This window comes from Pteropus vampyrus, unplaced genomic scaffold (genome assembly GCF_000151845.1).
Source record: "Pteropus vampyrus isolate Shadow unplaced genomic scaffold, Pvam_2.0 Scaffold129, whole genome shotgun sequence".
NCBI classification, from domain to species: Eukaryota; Metazoa; Chordata; class Mammalia; order Chiroptera; family Pteropodidae; genus Pteropus; species Pteropus vampyrus.
In genome coordinates, this window is record NW_011888910.1 from 2,993,504 (window position 1) to 3,020,615 (window position 27,112).

General features: G+C 37.4%; 1 protein-coding gene across 4 annotated transcripts in view; it reads right to left on the reverse strand.

Annotated features, from left to right (window-relative positions):
* Positions 1–27,112, reverse strand: part of FARS2 (phenylalanyl-tRNA synthetase 2, mitochondrial) — a 455,949-nt gene that overhangs the window by 408,958 nt on the left and 19,879 nt on the right. Inside the window, exon 2 of one of the 4 annotated variants that reach the window (XM_023534655.1) lies at positions 5,789–5,856. The exons of the other annotated variants lie outside the window; for them this stretch is intronic. Coding sequence (XP_023390423.1) covers positions 5,789–5,846 — 58 coding nt within the window. The 5' untranslated portion in view covers positions 5,847–5,856. The remainder of the gene's footprint in view (positions 1–5,788; positions 5,857–27,112) is intronic. 4 annotated transcript variants of the gene reach the window in all.

A 27,112-nucleotide genomic window follows, 5' to 3' on the forward strand; every position in this document is an offset into this window, starting at 1 on the left:
GGAAGGAAGGAAGGAAGGAAGGAAGGAAGGAAGGAAGGAAGGAAGGAAGGAAGGAAGGAAGGAGAGAGGGAGAAGAAAGGAAGGGAAAAAAAGAAAGAGACTTGTAAACTCATACTCAGAACCCCTGCTGAGTTAAAAATGAGGAACACACACACACACACACACACACACACAACTCAAACTCCATCTTAGTCACTTTTCTCACTTTTCCTATAACAGTTAACAGTTTCCTGTGGTCCTTTTATGAAGGGGTGGGGGGGACCACTGTAGCGTTTATTTAATCTATCTATAAAACATTCGTTTTGATTCTTCCCACAAACAGAGTCATATACCACATCTTGCTTTTCATTTAATAACAACAAGCACTGGAATTCTTACCCTGTCAGCACATTCTTTGGACAGTTACAAAATCATGCTATCATTTGTGTGTGCTGGGACTTATTTAAACAGTGTCTCACTAAGATGCTCTGTTCCCAGGTTTTTGCTATGAAAAATGACACTGAAATAAGCAATCATGCCTACATATCTTAGAAAATCTAAGTATAGATGAAGGGTAACTTTTCAATGGTGGAATTTCTGGGAGGAAAGGCACATGCATTCTATTTTGATAGTCTGTGGATCTTATGTTTTAGTAGAGAGTTTCTCTTTGCCCAAACACTCATAAGCACTTAAAAAATTTTTTTGCCAAATCGGCCAAAAATAATGTCTCACTGACATACTTTTTATTAATTATCAATAAGGCTCCACATTTTCATTTGCTTCTTTGGTAGCATTTGTATATTTTTTTCTTAAATTATCAATTTACACATACCAAAAAAAAAAAAAAACTACTGGATTGATAAGTTTTTCCATTATATACATATCCAAATTCTTTCACAATAGAGATTGTTATTGGCAGCTGTCTCTTGGTCATATATGTTGCCAGACTGTGGTTGATTTTTTGACTACCTTTATATGGAAGTTTCTCTTTTTCTTAAAGAAAAAACCTCAAATTTTATATAATAAAATCAATCATTGCTTTATGATTTTTTTTTTTTTAAATTCACATACTGCTTAGAGAAAGGTCTTCACCATTCCACAACTCTTAATAAATCTACTCATGTTTTCTCACGGTTTTATTTTTCCTGTTTTTATGCTTAAATTTTTGATAAATTTGAAATTTATCTGGGTATAATGAGTGAAAGAGGGATAATGCATTTTGTTTAACCTTGTTTCCCTAAACATTCAAATTACGGGAAAAATCTATTTTCTACAGTGATTTAAAAACCATATTATAATCTAACTTCAGGTCCAGTTAAGTTTATTTCTGGACATTATTTAGTTCCATTGATCTGTTTGCCTATTTCTTCTTCTGTAGCAGGAAGTTTAAATTTTCAGTTCCAATGTTTCAATAACTATAGCTTCATAATGTACTTTAACATCTAATAAGTCTAGTTGCCTCTCATTACTTATCTTTTTAAAATTTTCCAAGTTATTCTCACATTTTTATTTTTCCAGATGAATTCTGTATCATTTTGCCAAGTCACTCCCTGAACAATACAAAAATCCTATTGCTCTTTAAATTGAGAAGACATTGATTTTACAGATTAATTTATAGAGAATTGATCCCTTTCACTATTAAGTTTTCTTTTCTAAACTCCTTTTTCCATTTCCTTAACTCTTCTACCACAGCCCTCAGAGTTTTAAAGTTTTTATCATCTATGTCTTCTACATTTCTTATTTTAAGTTTATCCACAGGTATTTTATCATTTTGGTTATCATAAGAAAGTTATTTTTAAATACATCTTATTGGATAAGTAATACACAAAAACAATACAAAATTCAAAAGGTACAAAAGGATATAAATTTAAAAGGTTCTATTCCCAGACATCCAGATTTCTTCCCTGGAAATTCATTTCAAATCTGCATCAGCATGTAAATCATTTCACTTTTAAGAAATTAGTATATCATCTCTCTGAAACATAAAAGCTCAAGACTAAAACAAAATTCACATATTCTAGCCAAGTCTAAAAGATAACTCCCATCCCTGACAGTCAGCCTGGAGTCCTCCTTCCCCTTAAATCTTCCACATCCAATCCACCAGTAAGTCCCAAGGAGACCACCTGCAAAATATGCCTCAAATTCATCCACTTCTCCCCTAAAACAACTAGATTATAAAATCTGAGAAAACAGAGGCTCCGTTTGTTTCATGTCCCACTATTTATCTCATGCATGGCACAGTGTCTGGAACGGAATGTGAACAATGCACCACTGCTCCGTGCATAGAAAATGCTCATTGCAGCATTAGATATTGAGCCGTAGTCTCAGTTGGAGCTACTCAAAAGGGTGGTCCTCAGACGAGTGCCTGATGCCAGCCTATGGAAAAGTAAGAACAGAAAGCAGAGTTAAGAACATAAATACTTTTGGAATGATTTGGCATTGCTGCCATATTCCTCTGAAAATTCGTGTTTCTCGTGATTTATAAATGCTTATTATTTATAAACATATCTATCAACAACAGATTAGAAATAAAAAATTGTGGTCCTTTACCACAGACAGGTTAAGAAGCAGGGCATGTCGACCACCATCGCCTTGAGCCTAGACTAACCTAGTAGACGTCCAACAGGAGTCGCTGCTTCCTCTCTTGCCCTGTCCTCCAATCCACTTCCAGAACGATCCTTCTAGCAAGTAACACAGAACCACATCCCTGCAGCGCTAACCCTTCAACGCTTCCCCACAGCATTCTCCAGGACCTACAAATCCCTGCATCGTTGGGCTCCTTCCTGAGTCTGTGATTTCACCCAGATCTTTCTTGTCACCATCCAGGCACCCTGTCTGTCTCTCTTCCCAGGACATATCACTCTCTTTCTATCTTAAGGTCTTTGCATAGGGTTTTCTCTCAGACAGGAATGCCTGGCCTAGAACACAATCAATAAATTGAGGAAGGAATTAATGGAAGAAGAATAATTTTGTCACAGGTCTTTTTAAAAAGTGAAAACATTCTCACATCTATGTCCCATTTTTTTTGATAAAAATAAAAATCTCACACCTTCCTTTTACTTCAGTCTTAAAGATTCTCATCTCCAGGAGCAATGTGGGTAGGATGAGTGCTTGTCTGCCACCAGGTAATGCAAAAGCTAAAGCTCAGTGTAGGGTCCTGTCAAGATCGAGTCCTCAGGGCAGCTTTATATTTTAATCACACTCATGTGACCAAGATTCTGACATGAGCCACCCCTTCCTACCCACAACTTTAAGCCAAGATGAGGTAATTCAGACAACAGGAACTCAAGTAGTTAACAAATACATGCCGAAATGTTCAAACTCACTACTAAGCAAAGAAATGTGAAATTCAATGCTATGTTTTGCCCATCAAGTTAACAAAGCTTAAATAAACAGCAATAATACCCAATGTTCTGTGTAGTGCATGATTAGTTTCACACATCTGATATTACTGGTATCAACTTGTAGAAAATAATATATAAAATATAATACAACATAAAACTGTGTGTGTGTGTGTGTGTGTGTGTGTGTGCGCGCGCGCGCGCAACATCAAAATGTTTATCCTTTTCAGAGCAAGTAATTCCACTCTGGGAAAATATCCTAAATCACTAATCCTAAATACATACAAAACTTTATTTACAAAAAGCTCACAAGAGGATAATCTGCAATCAGGAAAATATCAGAGAAGTGCAGCTCATTGAATCTCAAAGAAAAAAGGGAGGCCACCACAACTAACTGAACAGACTGTCTACCCAGGTCAGTCTCTATTACTCAGAGGCAGAGCAAAATCCCACCAATGAGTAAGGACTGAGCCTCTGGTCTAGATGTTGACAGAATAAGCAAATATTTTAATAAATACCTTTCAATGAAAAATTAAGCTTCTGTAAAGAAAAATATATTATAAAAGGAAAACATATATGTTAAGTAAAAAAAGGTAAATTTTTCATAAACAGTACAATTACAACCACATAAAAATTACGCATAAAAAAGGAATGAAAAAAATGTTTGTTTTAAGTAGTTTGCATTATAGGGAGGAAATGGGTAAATTTTCTCTCCTTTCAATTTTACCTTATTTTCTAAATTTTTGAGAACAAGTTTATAGTTCCTATCATGACAAAACTTTTAATCTCATATAGCAGCAGTCCTCAACATTTTTGGCACCAGGCACCGGTGCTCCTATAAAAATCTAATGCCTGATGATGAGGTGGAGCTTGGGCAATGATGTTAGCGCTGGGGGTGGCTGTAAATACAGATGAAGCTTTGCTTGCTGGCGCACCACTCACCTTCTGCTGTGTAGCCTGGTTCTGAACAGGCCACTGATTGTAGGATTCCTTATGGGGGGGCGGAGAGTGTTGGGGACCCCTGTCTTAGAGACCAAACAAAGTGAAAAAGGTACCTACTCAGCATGCTATTATAACAAAATGTTTCTCAACACCAGGTCAGTAAGACTTTTCTAACTTCTTTTCACTGTATAACCATACTGCTGGTTATTGCACGAAAGATAGTATGAAGCTAATTTAGTGGGGATGCAGAGAAAAATCATCCTGTCCACTAGTCCACAAGTAGGATTACCCAGATTATCCTTGTGCTTTTCCAGGAAGAAAGTAGTTTACATACTGAGTTTTAAATACAATAGCATCATGTATTAAATAAGCTTTGACATATTAAGGACAAACATTTCCACTCTAAAGTTAGAGAAACAGAGTAAAAGTTCTCTGAAATGTAAATATCCATAAATTCCAAACCCAATTACCCAGTAGCTGTAACTACTGACAGCTTAGAGGTTAATATCAATTTCAAGGGGCCTCAAGCCACTACGGACTGAGTGAGTTACAGTCACCTACAAATCATTCAAATCCCAGGGCAGACATCACATGACTGGTAAAAGAACCAGTGGACTGTTATTTCTCTTTCCCATTCCGTCTCCACAGTTGTTTCATTTGAAAGTCACCAAGAGTGCTTCCCTCACTATTAAAGGCTTCAGAATTTGGCTTCAGAATTTCAACTACACAACTAAACACGCTTATTATATTTGGGGTGAGAGCTTATAAAGAGGAAGGAGGAAAAACTACCACATAGTAATACTGAGGTTTAGATTTCAGAGAAATCAAAAACTCAAAATTAATGCTCCATTGACAACCTTAAATCTCTATTCTGTGCATACGGATCATAATGAGAGTTTTATTAGGATCACAATTGTGGCAAATACATACTCAAATCATGCACAACAAATAACATTGAACAATTTTCCTTTTAAATAAAGTAAGTTTATACTCAAAGTCATAGATATCACAAAGCTGTAACTTTGTATGGAATTGAATTTTGATCCCACACTATCTCATGGCATCCAATACAAATCTCCAAGCCTTTATTGCTCTAGACCTCAGTCAGACTATTACATCAAGGTCACAATCTCTAAATACATCTCTGTGCAGCTACAAGAGAGAAAAAACGTGGGCATTTATCAAAGAAGACTCCAAATATACATCTTTTGAGAGCACTGGGGATGGGAGTAGCAAAACAAGTGCCCCAAGTTCTCGCAACATAGCGTAGAGGAAAGAACACTACACCAGAAACTAAGAGACTCAGACCTGAGATCCCAGTTGTCAGCCACTATCTGTGTGACTCCTTAATGGGCTCGGTTTCTTCATTTGTCAAATAAGAACATCCCACCAGATATGAATCGAGGGTCTTTTCTGGCATTACCTTTCCTAAATCTCTCAGCTGAAATTTCCTCTTTCTTTACCACTATAAAATTTGCTGCAGGTTTTACACATAAACACAAGAACTGTGGGTTCCCATTACTTACCCACAGGGCTTTGGTAGAACTCCTGGGACCTTGAGGATAAAGTATTACTTTCCCTCATTTATTCATTCCTTCAAACAGAAGACACAAAACCACCACTTACATAATGTAAATAACAATGTGCTAGACACTTCAGGGTAAAGATATAAAAGTTATTCTTTTTAAAAGGTATAGGTCTTACTTTAAGGCATTTAATGTTTATAATCCAATGGGAAATATAAAGAAGTGATAAAAATTGCAATGACAAAGATCTAGAATAAATTGCTAACTAATCACAGTACTTTTCCTACTGAGCCTAGATGAACCCTCAAAATCCTTCTCAAGTCAAGTACTCCATTCAGCATCCAAAAGACTACAGTTACCAGGTAAAGCAATTTTTGCTGCTGAGATTAGGCATGCTCCTGAGCAGATGCCCAGGTTCTTCCAATGTCCCACCCTGCCTATCCTCTCAACCTCCTTCTACCTTCCCCTCCAAATCGTTAGGTATTCCTGAGAAGTAGAGGGCCACTAAGAACCTTGTCAAAACGGCTAAATGCTCTTGTCAATTCAGGTTGGGCAACTTTTCAAAAATTCCAAATTTTAAGGAAATAGAAACTATATAGAACTTGCTTTATTCCATTTCTAGCACATTGCTATATTAAACACTGAACTGGATGACTATTATATTGGCATTAGATACCTAGTATATTCCTATTAACAAGTATAATGCAGAGTGTCATTGGTACTTAAATAAAAACACATAGGAACAAGCGAGTTTTGCAAACACGCACACACTTCTTCCTCCTCTGTTACTATGAAAGGGTGCATCCCTAACCCTAGCTGGCCATCTAGAAAACAAATGACTTTGTGACAGCAATGTAAATTGGTTCCACTCCTCTGGAAAGCAATCTGGCAATATGTTTTCGAAGCCATAAAATCCAGCAATGCCACACCTGGGACTCTATCCTAAGAAACTAATTCAATATATGGAAATAGTTACAGAAACAAAGATATGCCTCCCAGTATTATTAATAATTGTGAAAAGTTGGGAACAATGTACATGTCAACAACCGGGTTAAATAATAGTATAGTGTCATGACAGACTATTATGCAACCATTAAAATGGTAATGATAGAGATTATACAGCAAGAAAGGGAAATGCAGATATAAAACAACAGGTACATTTTATTGCCGAAAACTTTAAAACCTAGGAATCTTAATTTTAGGATGGTAAATGGAGTGTTTTCTCCCTTCTAACTTTTTTTTTGTAATACAGTTCTGATGTTCCTATCATTAAAAGATAATCTTTTTTAAAAAAATGAAATCAAGCCTTTGATCATAAGGATAAAGAAGAAAGGAGTCACATCATAGAGCACAACCTGCTGTCTTACCCAGGGAGGAGAGGAACAGCAGCATTCCACATTGCATGGGGCGCTAGGAGCATGTGCACAGGACAGCTTCATAGGAGCCACCTGGAGGTGCTGCATATTTGTCAATGATTGCCAAAAAATGAGCAGTGCCCATCTGCTAACTTCAGTCAATTTCCTCCTTTACGAGCATCCCGAGGCAGAGAATTCTCTGGGCACACAACACGTGCTGTCAGCTTAGTTATCTGTTTAAGAGATTTATATGGGGTCACATAGGGCTATAAGAATTTATTTAAAGTAAATTAGCTCAGATTTTCTCATTTGTAGCAATGAGGGATGTCTATGGCAAGAAATGCAATCATCATAAAGACTGCGGGAAGAAAGAAACCATCTTTCACTTCTGGTGATGCAAGGAATGAACCACCAGTGCTGCCACATGTGCGTGTCTAAGAAATAGGAGGTCAAAGTGAGGGCAGGATTGTCTTCTCTTGGACTGACTCAGGGATGAAGAACGCAGGAGATCAGGGAGGGTGTTCAGTGCTCACAAATGTTAAATCATCAGATGTTAATGGAATTACACTTGCAGCCACTTAGCCCCCACATGCAGTTTCAGCCCTGTGGCCAACCTGGGGACCAGACTTAAGAAGGGAGATCTTAGAAAACTCCAGTCGGTTTTAAACAGCCAGCACTGAGTGAACCTTATACGTTCTCTGCCTTGCTGCTCTTGTGTTCTTCTTACCTTCATCCCTGTGGCCAAGTACCTCTTTACACTGCAAGTTCTGGTCTCTCCTCTATCTAATTTCGGTTCCAAGTCCTTGCTCAGAAAGGCAGCAGACCAAAAAACATTTAGAAACAGGTTTTGAAATCAGACAGAACTGACAAAATTCAAATTATGCTAACCTACTCTCTGTTGACCCTAGAAAAATCACTTAATCTCTCTAAACCAGTTTCCGTATCTTTAAAATTTGTACCTATGTCATAAAATCATTATAAAATTTAAATAAAATACTAAATGTAAACCTCGGTCAGTATCTGATGTTTCGTAATGTTTAATATAAAGTTTGCTACACATGTCATATTGTTCCTCAGCTCCTGGCACACTATCTGTCTCTCCTTCCTCCATTAATCTTGTCCATTAAAAATGAACAGCACGGCTCCACACTCTACTGCTAAACCTTCCTTATACTGACCGCACACCTGTACTCAGCTTGCCTTCTGGAACCTCCCCAGTACCCAAACCAAGACACTCTCATTTCTGAGCGATGATCTCACTCGACTTTCCTACATATGTAATATCTTAGACAGAGAGGAAGCACACAGCAATTCTTTCGAAGCTTGGATACTGAGGCCACACTGCCTGGGTTCAAAGCCCTAATCTTTCACTTGTTAGTTAATGTGACTTTGGTTAACCGACTTAACTCTGTGCCTCAATCTCCCCGTCTGTAAAATAAAGATAATAATAGTACCTACCTCATAACATAAGACTGTGTTAGAAATAAAGCTGAGAGCTATGTCGAACACATAGTAAGCAGGCACTTTTTTAAAATTTTGTCTCTCCATTTAGGCTCGAAGTACTTGGTTAGCTACTTACACTATGCCCCTATTATCAGAGAAGCCAAACATCTTTGCTACTCTCTGACACTAGAGGAGATTAAGTATAGGCCCTTTAGAGGAAAGCCTTCCTATCCCCAGTGTGGTCCACAGTCTCAGCCAGCACTGACATCACGTGGGGGCTCATCAGAAATACAGATTCTCAGGCCACACCCAGCCCAACTGAAATGGAATCTGCCTATTACCACATTTTGTAAGTCTAAGGCACCTGGGCTTCTTGTTATAATGCAGTTCTGGCTTGTGGAGGGTGGACCTGAAACTCTGCTGTCCGAGGACCACACACAGAGTGGTGGGTGCCACAGTGAAAAGAGCACTGCACTCCAAAGAGAAAGTACACCAAGATGTGAGAAAACTGTCGCCTTGGCATCTGTGAGTGAACAAGGAGAAAGATGGGTGTGAATAACTATGAGAGAGTGTATGGCTAAGAGGATAAAAAGCAAAAGGAGCTCCTTGGAAAATTCTTAGAGGGTAGGCCCATGTCCTACTCATCTTTGTTTTTTCAGCAGAAAGCCTGACATAGAGGAGGTGGTCCACTGTAACCATCTGACACTGTTTTTACCTATGTGTAAAAGTTATCCCCATTTTCAAATAAATGGAATATTTGTTAGTTTTACAAAAAAAATAAATAAATAAGTAAATAAACTGTTTTACAGTTATATTAGTGGCCTCTCCTCATCCTATCATAATATATTGGATTCTATAGTTCCTACATGAAGATGACACAAGCTATTATTGATAGTAAGGAATCATTTCTAAATTTTTTTTCTTAAAAATAATGCTGGCTTTGAAATATTCAGGAAGTAGGTAAGGTGGGATGGGGACAAGAGGAGGAACTGGCAGAACGGCCTCTACAAAACAATGTTTTTAAACAGAATTTGCTGGTATCTTGCAGTCTTTTTCATTTCAAACATACAACATGTTAAAAACAACATTAAGGCAAAAGAAAATTAAGTGTTCCATTGCTATAACCTTTGACCTTTCCCTAGTGACAAGTGTAACTAAACACACCCTGGAGGTCAACGCCAGGGAATAATTAGAGGGAAAACAAATGAGACTAGAGACCAGAAAAATCAATTATACCAACTGATCCACGAGCCCCTCAAAGTCCTTCCTGGGGAGCACAGCCTTCATTTTCTAAGACATCAGAAATGACCAGATGCCCTTGCCTTTTATCTAAGCAATCTGTCCTTTTCATCCAACAGTGTTTTTGCTCTGCCTCCCACGTCCATACACACCTGTCACCAAGGTTATTAACTAAGGGGAGAAATCACACAAATGTAAAAAGAGACCTGTCGTCCCAGTCTAGTCCCCAAACTATTTTGAAATTATCTAAATGTGAATACCACATCAACCCCAAATGTCTCTGTCTTTGAAAAAAAAAAAAACAAGAAGGGTCAGTGGCAGATGTCCCTAAGAGAACTTCCTCTGTCAATCTGAATCAGTAGTTATGTATGAATATAAATATTTATAACATTGTTACACAGTCATACTATATATATTTATATGTACAAACACATACACATGTATATATTTCTCTGCTCTGCCTATATCTGAAAAGGTTTTGGAGTGTGTAAGAAAGTTCTTGTCCTCAAATACCAGATAACCCAATCATTCTGTCCTTAAGTGAGATCTCTAAAAGATACACATCAGGAAAACCACCATGGATCACACCTACTTTCTGCTTTAACTGCTGACAGAGCTCTCATAAATAGAATGCAGGTATCCCCCACTTTTCAAAAGTTCTCATTATGCTACTTCCCTTTTTTGAAAAACCTACATTAGTACTTGTTTTCACTAACTGAAAGAAATTCAAAGGAAATAAATGTCACAAGGATGTAATGCAGAACATAAGGAATATAGTCAATAATACTGTAATAGCTTTATATGGTGACAGATGGTAACTAGACTTATCATGAGGATCATTTGGTAATGTATATAAATGTCAAATCACTATAATGTACACTTGAATAGAATTCAGTGTCTGAGATGTTATAGAGGTAGCATGACTCCGAGCAGCAAGAGTTGCGTCTACAAGCTCCTTCCCTGGGAACTACACTCAGCATCTCAGCATCAACCCACCGCAGCTTTGAGCTGTGTCTGTGAGCATCTGTGCTTTATCTCAATTTATTTTGTGCATCCGTTAGCAAGATGTGTCCGGAGATATCAGAAAAGCCTCAGAAAGCTCATAAGTATGATAAATTTATACTATTTATCATAGTATAAAACTAGATGTAATTAAGTGTATCTGGTATGATTTAGTAGGTTATTTTTGAAATCTAGGAACACTCAAACAATACACCATATGAAATAATGGTAATTATTTCTTTGCTTTATACCATTTTGGCTTAGGAAAGGTTTCAGGGGAACACCCTACCTCTGGATAGCAGGATAGTGGGGAAAACCTATACCACAAACAAGGACTAGGGTTTAATATTTTACATCTAAATACTCATTTTTAAAACAAAATCAAAGCAAGAAGAACACTTGTTTCCCCAAACCTCAAATCTCATCTCTAAACTTTGATGAACTTTAAACCAATAATCTTAAAGTGACAGTCCAACACAGGAAGGACAATGCCAGACCCATCACTGTATTTTTAAACAAACTCCTAGGACCCAGGAGGGGCTAAGACAAAGCATTCGTCTAAACCAAAGAACTCTCAGATTGACTATGTGGTTTACTCAAAGATACAGCCAGATTTCCCAGAGTAATGAAACAGCTGAGTGTTTAAATGCACAAGTGGGCAAGCGCTAGAAACAGTGAGGGTCTAAATAAGAAGCCTTCAGGGACTACAAAAGTGTCAGCTCAAACATCATCGGCCTTCAGTTTGTAAAATAAAACTGTCACTAGAACTCAGAAAGTGACCAGGAGCTTATATTGAAATTTAGGTGAGCAAATAGTTGTTCTTCCTCTACATTCCTAAATTCAAGGGTCTTCAAAAGTAAGCGAGACTGGTCCACTACAGCAACCAGCACTACATTATATATATATAAAAACATACTCCATAAGGATATGGAAAAAATTTTCCACCACAAACAAACAATAGAAGAGATTACCTTTGTATTTGAGGAATATTTTCCAGCAATCCTGCTAATAAGGACGTGCTGAGAACAGACATTTCTGTAACTTTTGTGATAGTAAAAATCTTAGTAAAAGCCCAAAGAACAAGGTACTAAAGAGAAATTGGAGCGATGATCCTATATCTTGACCATACACATCAGAATCATCTGTGAAACTATAGTCAGGGCACACACCAGTCAGTTACATTAAAATCTCTGGAGGTAGACCTCTAGTATGATTATTTTTTCAAGCTCGCCAGGTAGACTGCAGTGAACAGTCAAGGCTGGGAAGCACCAAATTAGAGATTATTCTAAAGACACCTTCCAGATCAGAAACTTCCTCTTAGCATGACTCAGTGGGCCCTTGATATGCTAGGACCTTGATATGCTGGGACCAGGAGCCTCTGTCTAAAACTAACACCCAGATATGATGGTATACTATATGAGTCACTCACCCCAACTCTGGGAGAAGGGCGTGGACCCATATACACCCAGCCCCCTCCCCTCTTAAAAAGCAGCATAGAAGATCACTCACTCATAGGGTCTGCCCAGATGAGCATGGTCAAGGAGGCCCCTCGGTCTGTATTTTCAGGGGCGCTTTCCCGGAAGCAATATAAATTCTGGAGACAGGCTGCAACAAGAACTGATACAAGGGCCCAGCTTAGCGAGCATCACTCAAGATGGCATTATTTTCAGAATGCCACAAAGCTCCTGGTGATCACTGAAAGAATGTACACCCTCTTAGCAAACTACGCACAGGGATTAAAGGAAGAGGTATATTTCCTAGCTGTTGCTCCTCTGTTGATAAAGCTGGAAAATTCACTTTAATTGAATTTTAAAAAGTCCTCAATGTTTACCACTGATACCCTCCAATTTAAACCTGACTTTAGATAGTTTTGTTTGCTTTTATTTCAAACTCTGGTAGAGGTAGCTAGAGAGGAAATATATAAAAAATACCCCATGAGAATCTATTTGGATTTATACAAAACATTTAAAAGCAAAATTTTACCCAAGAAATCCAACTAAAAAGAAAATCAATCATATTTCATACATTTTTAAGATATTTTAAATAGCAAAACATTTTAAAGCACAAATTTAGAAAAGCAGGGAAAAAACCACATAGAGATTCAAATATTAATATCTTTCTATAAATATGGAATTTTTTTTAAAGAACACTTGTAAAGGAGGAAAGGAAGAAGGGAGGGAGGGAAGCAGGGAGGGAGGCCTAAAGGCCAACTGCTAAATCTAAGTGCTTAACAACACGAACTCTGAAGGCAGGCTCTGACGCTTTAGGCACAGTGCCCTTATTCATGCCTCTGTGCCTCATCTTACCTGTGAATCAAAAGTTCTGGAGTTGGACTATGGGGTTCAAACTCAGTTCTGCCCATGTTAGCTATGTGAGCTCATTAAACCTCTCTGTTCCTCTCCTCCTCCTCTACAGCACTGAAATAAGAATAGCACCTACTGCCTGTCTGGAGAAATTGGGACTCTGGTGCACTGCTGATAGGAATGTAAAATGGTGCAGCCATTGTAGAAAACAATATGGTGGTTCCTAAAAATATTAAACATAAAATTACTATATGATCTAGCAATTCCACTTCTGGGTATATACCCAAAAGAACTGAAAGCAGGGACTCAAATACATTTGTACACTTATGTTTGTAGCAACATATTCACAACAGCCAAAATGTGTAAACAACCAGTATTTACTGACACATAAGTGGATAAAATGTGGTATACACGTACAATGAAACAATATTCAGCCTTAAAAAGGAAGGAAAATCTAATACACGCTACGACATGGATGGAAACTTGAAGACATTACGCCAGTGACAAAAGGTGAAATACTGGATGATTTCACTTGTATGAGGTACTTAGAGTACTCAAACCCATACAGTCAGAAAGTAGAATGACGGTTGCTAGCAGCTCAGGGCAGGATCAAATGGGGAGTTAGTGTTTAATGGGTACAGAGTTTCAGTGTGGGAAACTGAAAAAGTTCTGAGATGGATGGTGGTGATAGTTTATACAGCAATGTGAATGTACTTAATGCCACTGAATTATATACTTAAAAATGATTAAGGTAGTAATTTTTATACTTTGTACATTTTACCACAATAAAAATAAATAAATAAGAAAGAATAGTCCAAGAGTTTTTGTAAGGATTAAACATAAGTGAAGTGTTTAGAGAGTGTCCAGCATAGATTAAGCTCTCCATAAATATTAGCTACTATCTTATTTTCCTGCCTTTGTAACTCTCACCAGTCCCCACTACGGTGTTCTAACGAAACAGATGCTCAATGACTAGATTCTGATCCTGTCCCTTGGAGTTCTATACCTTCCGCAATGAGACAGTTCTTCCTGGGCTTTCTTCTAATATAAATGTCCTTTCTTTGGGGTAAAACTACCACTGTAATTGGATGAAGATGAAGAAACCACCTAATTTCTGCAGTCTTGACACGTAAAGCTGAAATGACCACTTCATTTAATAAATCTGCCTCAAAAATACGTTCATAAGCTAATGTGATCATAAAGGTCTGATAGTGGGGCCTGGTTTGTACTTGGATGGGAGACCACCAAGGAAGACCAGGTGCTATAGGCGTAAAAAATAAAAAAAAAAATAAGGGATCGTAAGCTGACAAGGTCCTTAAAATCTGTGAGGTCAACCAAGGGTTGCCTCGCCTAAAAAATAAAAATAGAAATAAAAATAATAAATAAGGTCTGATAGTGGGAAAGAGAGAAGAAAGTCCCTCTTCTATTTAGAAATACTCTCACTTTTTATCACAACAAAGACTAATTCACTTTTTTGCTCGGTCATTTTATTTATTTATTTATTTATTTATTTATTTAATTTTTTAAGGCAAGGCAACCCTTGGTTGATCTCACCTTATTTATTTGTTTGTTTGTTTGTTTGTTTGATTTTTTTTTAGGCAAGGCAACCCTTGTTTGATCTCACCTTATTTATTTATTTATTTATTTAATATTTTTAGGCAAGGCAACCCTTGGTTGATCTCATAGATTGCAAAGAACTTGTCAGCTTACAATTCATTATTTTTTATTTTTTATGTCTACAGCACCTGATCTTCCTAGGTGGTCTCCCATCCAAGTACTAACCAGGCCCGACCCTGCTTAGTTTCTGAGATCAGATGGGTGCTTGGTCACTTTAAAAGAAAAAAAAAAACCTTTTATTATGAAAATTTCCAAGCATACACAAAAGTAGAGATTTTGACGAGCCTTGATGTATCCAACCTAACCACTAACTTTTTAAAAATTTTAACTCTAACTAAGACTCTACCTTCCACTCCCCAAAAATATCAGAATAAAAAGACCATGATGGTTACCACTGAAGTAATGTTCACTTCTAATAATCTATAAATTATTAACTTTTTAATTGTTAACTATAAATTATAAACTTCCTTGCAATACTTTTTCTTTACTTTTAGAAGTTATTTTTCGATATCATCTTAACTTCTTTCCATTTTTCCTTTGAAACTACAAACAATTTATATATCTACCTTGCCAAAGTTATTATGAGGATGTAACATACATGAAAGTACATAGCTTGGTGTCTGACATGTATCAGGTTCCTGAGAAATATTAGTTCTCCACAGACCGACCACTGCCTCATCCTACTCTCCAAGATAAGCCCCACCACACACATATCTTCTTCCATTCTTTGTCCATTCCCTTCCCTTCCTAAACATTGGTCCTTGTTTCCTTCCTGCCTCTTCTGTCTTCTTCTAAGCCAAAGGATCTCAAATACAAATTCCTGATCACAAATCCAATCACCTAGAAGATCTCAAATATAAGGATGAAATAGAAAGTGTATAAATTGAACTGATGACTATGTTTAACATTTAGGGTACCGGTCCCTAAATTAAACATTAAAACATACCCAATCTAGAGCCTGCACGTTATTTAATAGAAAAATCAGGCTAGACACTACCTTGTAAAATGTCACAAAGAGGAATTCCTATGCAGGTCATTCCTGTGTGTGTGCGCGTGAAACACTTTGATGATCCAAAAAGTTGTATATGCTAATGAGATTCACTTCCTTGCAATATTTTTGCCTCACCCTCACAGAGAACATTGCCCCACAGAGCACATATGGGAGAATCAAGCTACATTTATTCGAAATCACAGGTTATGACTAGATCCTATAATGTCAAAAACATAATTGGTAAGAAGGGTTCAGAGCACAAGAGAGGTCAACCTGGCCTTCAATAGGCAGACAATGAGGCAGCATAAGAAACTGCTCCAAACTACTGACTAGAAACCAAAAGAAGACAGCAAAAACTCAGGACATATGGTTGGATGAGATATGACAGACAATCACAGGGCTCAGCATAGGTGGAAAAGCACAACTCAGAGAACAAAATCTTTGTCACCCAGTCATAACTGTGACATTGCCACTGAGCAGTGGGAAAGAACATCAGGGATATAGTGACGCTCCCTGATAAATATAAGGAGGGCTCTGGGAACAAGCCAGGCTGTGTGGAAGAAAGAAGACAAGAAAAGGGTAGGAAGAAAGAAAATATTATAGGAGAACCAGGCAAATACCCACAATTGGGAAGTCAAATATTTTTAAAAGCAGAAGGCTCGATGGTCTCATTTCTACTCATCCCTATCCTCTACCTTCAGTAGCGTAAACAGCTGTACATTTTCCAAAACTATGGCCACAAAGCACTTACTAGAGAAGGGGACTGGAGCCACAGGAGGCTGGGGAAAGCTCATCTTAAAGAATTCCCCATTTGTACTAATGGTGTTTTTTCCTGAAAGAGGTTTCTACCTAACCATTCATATAAACAGAGCTATTTCTGACACAGAATTTGTAGCATATTATAAGGTACTGCAAAGAAGAAAATGACGTTGACAGAAAGTAAATTCTAAAAAATTCTGGATCTGGGAGGGTGGCTAGCAGGTAAGGAAAGCATAGAACAGAGGACTGAATGACCCCTACTGCAGGCTTGCACCAGACCCAGGGAAGACTAATTGTGGAGACCGGGGAGAGCAAGTGGAAGTAGTTAAGGAAAAATGGCTACTCTTTGGTACCAAATAGAGAATCAGGGGAGAACGCAGCTAGGAAGAAACAGGCTTTGAGAAGGATTTAGGACAATTTGATAAGCTGTTCTGAGCACCAGAAAAGGATGATAATGAGTATAAGCCCCTGCTTTCAAATCTTCTATCTTCCCATTCCACCATTTTCTTTTTATTTATACCACTGCCTTCTCTGACACAGTCTATAGCAAATGATTACAGCCCAATTCCCCATGAAGCTGTCTGAGAAGCCCTTAGGCAAAGGAAATGTCTCCGCCAATATGCAAAATCAAATACAAACATATGCTATCAGATTTTCCCAAACTCAGGAAATGTTCTTCTTTGGAAAGAATCAACACGAAACCAAATTTATCTTCCCATGTAATAAAAGATATTCTCAGGCTCTTTTCCTAAAGATACCTCCTTGCCAGAGCTTATCAGGCAGCAGTCTACAGAGACAAGTTACTGGATGAGGCCATGCTCTGTGCTCTGCAGACAAGGTCAGACCCAAAAGCCACAAGCACAGCCTTTCTTCTCTAGATCGATCTGACATGACCCAGGTTTCCTCACTCAGGTACACAGAAGAAACGAGACCCAGGAGGTGTCTACAACTCCAAAGATTCTGAAGAAGCACCAAAATTAACTTGGCAATTATTTAAGATGTAGAAACCATTCTCTCTCTCTCCCCCTACCACACACATATACACACAAAACATATATAAGCTCTGCTATACACATAATTATATATAGTATACAAAGTATATATAATTATGTGTTTTATATCATACACATAATTATATACTATAACTATATTCTTACACATATATTTATGTATGTATTTAGTATACATGATTATGTATATATTTACACTTACACTCATACACATATGCATATAATTATTTTCTATATACAGTGACGGCAGGACCATGGGCAGAGAAAAGCACTTTATATTCTGAAGAGAAGTATAAACTTCATTGCCTTCACAAAAAGCACTAGAAATTACTATCAGTGAACATAGACAGTGAGTCAGATTATAATTACATTTGTGAACAAGAAGAAAGGTAGTAGTGTGTCCTCATTAAAAATAAGTAATCCAACGTCCTCTTTAAAATGCAAGCCTACAGAAATTACAATATATCTATGAAAGTATAAAGTATCTGCAAATCAAGTATTTCATGGAAGAGGAACAAAAAAAATAGTTTAGCCTGGGGAAGCTGAGACATAAGAAGAGTATACTAACATAGTATTTGAAATGCTATATTGCAAACAGAGGGATAGATGTATTCTAAGCAGGTGGATAAGACCACAAATGGAAGGAGAAAGAAAAATGTAAGAACGGTAATTCCCATACATGAACTTTCTGAACATTAAGGGCAAACAACTGGAGCAAAGAAGTCCTGTGAAAAAGAGCAGCATCCTGCAACCGTTGATTCAGTGCAATGCTGGGTGAGAGGCCTCTCTCAGCACAGCGGCCTGCTCACTGGGGTGCATGGCTCACTGCTATCACACAGATACGGTCACTACGTAAGCTACCTGAAAATGGCCTAAACGCTTTGTGACACTAAGAGAGATAGGAATCCCTTCTCTACCTGCCCTAACGCTCCTGATGCTACACTGCTAAAAGATAGAACAACAGAAAAAGCAGTTTTCCCTGAATAGAAAAAAATGTACTTACAGACACAGCCTAAAATTAAAAGAATAACTATGCGTGTCTCCTAAGTGTGAAGATTAGCCCTTGATGGTCCTCCATGCCCATCTACAGACTTGAAGAGTCTATCAAAAGTAGTTAAGAACAGGATTTTATACAGATATAATACACATTAAGAAAAATTTTCAGAGGACTTAAAACATCTATTCTCTTCAAAAACCAAACTCCATCTTTTTCATTAACAGATGCCTCATGTTCCTATTGTCCAACGTTTCTCCTCTCTGGGTATACCTCTGGATAGTCTCTGCCTTCTCTTCTCCTTCCTGTTTCTGATTCCATCTGTCACCTCCTAGGCATTGCTCCTCTTAACCTTTTCAATTCTCGTACCCAATACCTCTCACCTTTGACTGCTTCCCCGCCTCAAATAAATCAGGCTTCCCTCAACTTCTTTTCCTCTTAAGCTCTTCAAAGTATGTCTTTTTCTCTATCACATCACATTTCTTGAAAAAGAAATCTACATTAGCTGCCTGCCCTCCTTATTCCCACTTTTTCCCTTTGCTAGCTGACTTCTAAGGGCTCTGGCACACAACAGCTGCTCAATATAAGCTAGAGTCAGGATCATGAAGAAAATGTTAGCTGATTTGGGGTGGGGGTGAAGAATGAGTTTATTTTAGACACACTCTGAGGTGATTGCCAGATATGCAGATGGACATGTTAAGTGATATGACAGGTCACTCTTCGTGATAATCTTACCTGAAAGAAGAGGGTGCAGGAGGGAGACTGGGCAGACAGAGAGGCACTATGAGAAGCTACCAGGGAGCTGACAGCTCAGCTCACAGTACCCAAGGAGAGCATTTCAAGAAGGCGGGGTGAAAACACTGGTCAGGGTATGAAATGACACAGCCTAAATGAAGAGGTGTAAAGACCATAAATCAGGTGAGGGGTAATTTAATCACTAGGAGGTTACTGGCGATCTCTGAAAAGCTATATCAATGATAAGTAAGATACTTATGAACAATTTGCAAAAGTCTCAAACAAAACATTAACAGAAACCACCAAGAGAATACTATACTATGGCCAGAGGGGGTGGTGGATGGCCAGCATGCATAGAATGCAAGGATAAATCAAGATAGTAAATCTAGTCCTCTAATTTACCCTATGATCAAAGGAGAAAAATCATATGATCAGCTCCCCAGATGCTCTACAGGCATTTGACAAAATTTACCATTCACTCTTCATTAAAACAAACTCTTAACAAAATTGGAATAGATGACTGTTGCCTTAATAGTATCTCACTATATATCCAACAAAACTCCAGAATCATGATTTATGAGAAACCACTATAAACATTCTATAAAAAGATGCTCAATCTCACTCAGAGAAATACAAATTAAAAATGACGATTAGATACTGTTTAATCTACAGGTTGAGATATTGTTTGATATACTATTATGAAGGTCTAAAAAACAGGCATTGCTGGTAAAACCTCTATGGAAGACAATTTGGCACTATCTATCAACATTTAAGTCACATATATCCTTTAATTCAGCAATCCATCTGTAGTAATTTAAACTTATAGATACACTTATTGGTATGTTTTTAAAATGATACATGAACAAGAACATTCTCTAAACAATTTTTGTAAGAATCAAAGACAGGAAATACATTTCTACTAATTGAGGACTGGCTAAGGAAATTAAGAATGAGGCAACTCTACATGTATTGACACAGGATATCTCCAAGACACACTGTTAAATGATAAAAACAAGGTATTAATTACTATGCATGGTAGCTAACATTTTTAATAAGAATATAAATGTAGCTTATGTTTTACACACAAATATAAGGAAATGTACAGCAGTAAGAGCTGAGGGAAAGAGATGGTGAGAGGCTTACTTTTCATTTATGTCTTTTGAATTTTATATGCTATGCATTACAGCCTAATGACTTTATGATCACTCTTGACTTATCCCTGTCCTTCGTTCCCTAGATTCATACTGTAAAGCCTGTGAATCCTTTCTGGCCCTCTTTTCCACTCTCACCACAACCAACAATTTAGACACTCAGTATCTTTAAGATAATTAATCAGTCTTTAACCACTTTTCGTTTAAATAATTATCTTACATACACACTATGCCCAATCTAGCCCTTCTAAAGCCCAACTTTACTAAGCTTCGAAAGGCCCAAATTCCACCTGATCTATCAAAGTGCTCCCCACAGGCCTAGCCACTTCCCTCCCCAGAACTATAACCCATACATCTGCTGAACAGAAATGCTCCCAAGACCTACAACTACAGCTGTTTTTTTTCCCACCTATAAGCCTAAACTCTGGTGGCCTCTTCTATCAGTTTTGCCTCATTTCGTGTACATTTCCCTTTCCCCACATGCACCAGCTAAAATGGTTTGAGGCCTTCGACACCCACTGTTTTATAGGCCACCTACTTCAGGAAACTTTCCCAAATGTCCATTCAGGATGTGACTGCAGAACTGTGTGTTTCTTTTAGGGCAGCCATTACATACCCACTCTGCTGCTTTCTCCTAAGCACTTATGTCAGTGAGAAGCCACTCTCTTGGAGCTGCAGTCTCCTGAGTGCAGTGATGCACCCACTGCAACAAGGAGCAAGTCATTTGGTGAAGGTAACACTTCCCTTCAAATTCCCAAAATTCCTATTGCTCATTAAATGACTAAAAAACCATCTGGAACTCATAAGTTTAAATTGCTTATTTGTGCACAGTTGCTCGATGTTAAAAAAATTACACTGATAAGTTAAAAGGTATTAAAAATATTAAATAACCGTTCCTGATTCTTTTTGCCTTTCTCAATGGAGACTGGTAAAAGGTTTGGAATACCAAGCACATGACAACACATATGCAAGAAAGTCCATTTTCCCACCTGTCACTGAAAAGTAATTTTCTAGAGTTATTGTTTTTTTAAATGAGAGATGATATTCCTCAGGGTGAGTATGTAAGGTTAGTGATGTCTAGAAGCAGTGACTAAATTGGATAGTTTCAGATCCTTAACAAGAAGTGTCTACCATTTCTCAATATAAGGCAATTATGCATTTAGTTAGATCAAGGTCATTTTAAAAAGAGATGTTCCCTGTAGACACATAGATACAGGTATTATGTACTGGTTTGGACAATAGCTGTGGAATTTCATGGAATGAAAAAATTCATCATCAAACTCATAAACAGAAAGTAGAATAGTGGTTACCAAGGGTGAGAAGGAGAGGAGAATCAAGAGTTACTGTTCAATGGGTACAGAGTTTGAGATAATGAAAAAGTTCCAATAAATAGTGATGATTGTTGTACAAGTATATAAATGTACTAATGCCACTAAACTGTACACTTAAAATGGTTAAAATGGTAAATTATATATGTATATTTACCATGATTTTTAAAAATCCATCATGAAACATAACTTTAAAACATTTTCATTATTTTAATACAGTAAAAGATGCAACTACAAGTTCTCTTTATTTCTAATTTCAAGACTTGAATAAGACAATAGAAACATCAGCAGTTTGAAGATCTGCAGTTTTAAAACTGATGGCTCTAATTTATTAATTATTAAAGTTTATCCTGGTCTTTTTTTAATTCTACCTTCACTTGGAAAATAGTAATACTGTGTATTATTAAACTTCAATCTGCTAATTCTACTTTTTTTAATCCTACTTTTCACTTGAAAAGCTTTTAGCCTCTAAGACAGAGCCATGCTATGCAGTCATAGGCAACTGTTGCATAAATACCTGCTGAAAATGGTTAACCATGCAAAGGAAACCGCTTAAGACTTGAAGGCAAAGTAAACCCAACCTTTATTCTCTGATAAATCTTCCCTCAAACTAAAGCCCAAGATAGCCCCAGCCAGTTGATACAGTAGAATAAAAATAATAAAAATTAAAGAGTGGAAGGAAATGCAATGATAATACTAAATCATAGAATGTCACTGAGGACGCAAGATCTTCCTCTACATCCCAAACCACAAAACACACTTATTATGTATTAATACATGTTATTGATTTTAGAAGGCTTTTTCTGCTTCAGAAATTACCTATGTTTAATGGAATGATATTCGATGATAACATTTTTAAATGCTGGAAATTTTTAAAAATCACATCCTCTAGATCTGTGCTGCCTAATACAGTTAGCCACATGACTACTTAGATTTAAAATGATCAAAATTAAATAAAACCAGAAACTTAGTTCTTTAATTGTACTTGCCACATTCCAAGTGCTCAAGAGCCACATATGGGTGGTGCTGCCCTACTGGACAGCACGAATATAAAACACTTCCATCATCACACAAAGTCCACTGGACAGAGCTGCTCTAGATATCAAAAACCGTTTTCTGAAGCTATCACAGCATTTTCATTCACTCATACAAATATCGCCGCGCTCCCACTATATGACTGTGCCAGTTGTTGGGCATGGCAGTGAGTGAAACAGTTTAAGTACGAGAATAAAAAAAAAACCAAAAAACTAAAAACAGGAGTGAAGACCTTATTTTTAGATAAGAGGCCAGGGGAGGCCTGTCTGAGGAAGTAATGTTTAAGCCAAGATGATGAGAAAGATACACCACTCAAAAGGACAAAAAGAGTCTCCAAATAAAGAGAACTAAAGTACCAAAGTGTTCAAGTGGAAAGGGCATGCTCTAGAAACTGATTGTACTGCATTTTGCAGCTTTTTCATTAAACCTGAAACATCAAGCAAAGCATTTAACTGACACCCAAATCTATTCCAATAGGGAAGTTAGACAACAGTCCATACATTATCCTAGGCAGTTCTCCTTCTCCCTCTAAATTACCTGCCTTTTTGTCATTTCATTTATTGAAGCACCAACTTCTGAATGGGCAGGTACAGAAAAAGCAATTAATTTTGTTCCTTCTTAGGAGAGGAAAGTGGGCTTAAATGAGCTTTCTGAATTACCGTGAATTTTAACTAGCTGTGTTCTTCTATGCCACTATTAAGTTAACACGGGTAATGGAGATATTTGCATCACAAGCTGAGCAGTTTCCGTTTGAAGGCAGGTTGTCATTATTTCTGCCAAGGACAAACAAGTCACACAAACTTCCAGCAGCAACATATAGCTAGCTGGTGGTCTGATAGCAAACTGAGCAGATGACCCTTTTCCCAGGAAATGCAGGAGGCACCACTATCCAACAGTCACTGCCTCACAGACAGCTCACAGGTGAAGGACTGAAAACAACCCCTGCCTTCAAAAAGACAGCACTGAGGGGAAACTCCAAACAGAGAACTCCCCTCGGTGCCTCTGCAGCTCAGGAACTTTGAATGCCTTTGACCAACAACTCACCCCATTTACACACACTTTGTCATTCTCCTGTCTTTTCATCTTCTTCATGTAGTCTCTCAATTCAAGTTGCTTTCTAATAGCAGGTCCCTGGCTATGTTCATTACAGCTCAGTTTCCCTTTCAAGAAGCTACACAAAGCAACTGCAGGATGCATCTCCAAGAACCCTGAACACAGCTGAGGCAGGAAGGCCGAGAGCTAGTGTTGGAGCGATCTGTCCTCTGTTGCAGTTATGGCCTCCTGAGGGTGGCTGGAAGACACAATCTCTCGTCCTCTATACTTAATGGGAGCCAGACCATCTAGGCAATTCCTATCTTTCAGATAATGTTAGAACCTCTATTGCTAAAAAGAGCCGAAGTGTTTGGTACTGAAAAAAAAGCTACATTTTCATAACAAATTAAGAGCCAAATGTGGAACTTTTGTTTCTCACATCAGGTTTTGATTATTTAACCTTAATGAAGAAAAGCCCAATGCTAACTTAAAAGAAAAACCCAGTGAGGTTGAATAGATTTGTAAGATGTTAAGGAATGTATTTTAAATCCACACTGTCATAACCACCACTGGGTGGAAACATTTCTGCCCGAACACATTTCAGTAATGAAACTTAAACTTCCTTCAAATAAAGTACGCCATTAACATTATCATTTTTAGTAAAAGACCTCATAAAAACACTTCATTTTACTATATTTTGAAGAAAGCATAAGTTTTCAATTTAGAATACCATGTGAATTTAACAAAAACAAACAAAAAAACTAAAACCTATGTACCTGTCAGACTTAAGTTCACTGATAGCAACAATACCAAGCCCTCCCTACACACCCTCTTTCTTTCAGAAAATCAAAGCAGAGTGTCTTAGCTCATGCTTCTATAATAAAAATACCATAGACCTGGTGGCTTATAAACAACAAACATTTATCTCCAAAGTTCTGGAGGCTGAAAAGTCCAAGATCAAAGCACCAGCAGATTAGGCGTCAGGTGAGAGCCCACTTTCTGGTTCACAGACAGCAGTCTATACTGTGTCCTCACATGGTAAAACGGGACGGAGAAAGCTTTCTGGTGTCCCCTTTATTAGGGCACTAATTCCATTCATGAGGGCTCCGCTCTCATGACTTAATCACCTCCCAAAGGCCCCCATCTCCTAATATCATCACATTGGGAGTTAGAATCTCCAAAGGTGAATTTCCAGGGGAGGGAGATTGGAGATCACATTCAGTTTATGACACTGAGTAATGAGAATATGTTCTAAATCTTTACAGTCTCCCTAAAGGTAAAGGGAGCAGATTAGTTCAGTTACACTTTAGATTGATGAGAGTTAAGCAGAAACAGAAATCTGGTCACGGATCACAGAAGCTGGGGCAGAGCCCTGCTGAAATCTGACTTCATAGTCCCATGTTCAGTACTTCGCCCATTTTAGGATCATACTATAAGAACTGAAAAATATCAACAACAATCAATGGCTACTTTATTTGAAGTTAAAATTTAGATTAATTACAGATAAAGTATAACTTTAAGGAGAAAATATTTTAAAAGATAGGATTTTAGTCCAAACAGCAGGATATAAGATACTAACTCACAAGTATCCACTGTGTTCAGCACTTCCTTCATTTATTACACAGAGATATCCACAATGGGCTAGGCACAAGAATATTTCTTAAAATGAGGGGTCTAGAAGTGCAAATTGACAATGTGATATTGAGATTTTATTGAAAAAAATATTTAAATAATACTGAGCAAGAAAAGATACCAATGTTCTTCTATATTATGAATAAATTATGATAAAGATTACAAAAAAAAGTCCACAAATATCTTTGCTGTTGCAACTAAAAAAAACAGTATCTACAGCCCCCACTTGGAATTGGTATCCATTTACTTTTCCTCAAAAATGTAAATGAAAAATTCAGTCATTCTAAAACCTCTAGGATCAATCCAGTATGTTTTAAAAACAAACTATTTTGCAGTTCTAAGCTGCCACATTAATGTTTTGGTTTAAGTCTTTCAAAAAGTCAAATATCTACATGTAACAGGTACCAATAAACAATAAAATATTGTGAACCAGCCCCTGCCTACATGTGTAAAAACTAAATCCCCTGTACATTTATCCTGCTCTGCAATCACCATTTCATCAATGAATAACGGAAAGGTAAAGTTACTTCTGTATGAATTAGGCTTAAATATCATAAGAAATAAATGATTTCCCCTTACCCCACATTATTGAGGTTGACTCAGGAGTATACTGAGCCTGAACTTGAGAAGCACAGGTAGATTTTACTTGAAGGTATAACGATAACATGTACGCATTCCTGTGCTGCCTGATTTATAGAAACAGAATTGGCAGGCGAAGATCTCTTGTGGTCTCTCTCAATCCCATGGGGAATGAGTGTCTGGACAGACATCTGCTCCTGATCAGGAATATTTTCCACCCTACCAGCGAGTCAGTTCCATTACATTGGGTTTGCTAGTCGTGCTTTAAATCTCCTAAAAACAGTCTGTTTGTTTTTTGTGAGTCTTTATTTTAATATTTGTACATAAGGGCCTGTGCTAATCTGGGGGAATAAAGTCAGTTTTACCTAAAGAACAGCTTAAATTTTGGAATATTACTTTAGAAGAAATAAAACTGATTTGAAAATATTTACTGTGCACTTAAAAGAGGTGCTGGAAACAGAAAAGATTAAGAAAAGTCTTTGCCCTCAAAGATTTCAGAACGCTAGCATTGAAAGATTCCAAAATTACTTATGGAAAATGATTGTACCTTTATCAGTCACACATCTCAGTGGCAGCACTAGGGGCCAATGGTTCTCAGTCTTGGCTGAACATCAGAATTACCTGAGAAGCTATTTAAAAGTATGTGCCAAAGTACCATTGCCAGAGATTTTTATTAGATCACTGTGGCAGGAGCCTGATATTAGTAGTTTCACAAGCTCCCAGTGATTCTGAAGTGGAGGCAGGATCAAGAGCCACTGCTCTAGACAATTCACAAATTCCCACCACGGCTAAAGCTAAGAGTTCTCAATTTGGTTCTCAAACTGTCAAGGGTTGTTCAACTCAGTGTAGGATTCCATAAACTATCTAGCATCCTATCCATATATTTTCTTTTTTTTATGTTCTAAAACATTAATTGTATCATCTGAATTTCAACTAGCATATATTCCTGAAGAGGCTATAAGCATCTTTATATAATCATTTTTAAAATTATTTATATTTCCCCATACAAATCACTTTTATTACAAGTGCTTCTTCAGATAAAAATTTCATTTTTAATTACTGAGATCATTCAAAATGTTCTTTAATAAAAACACTATTTTGCAAAAATCTAAGAATACT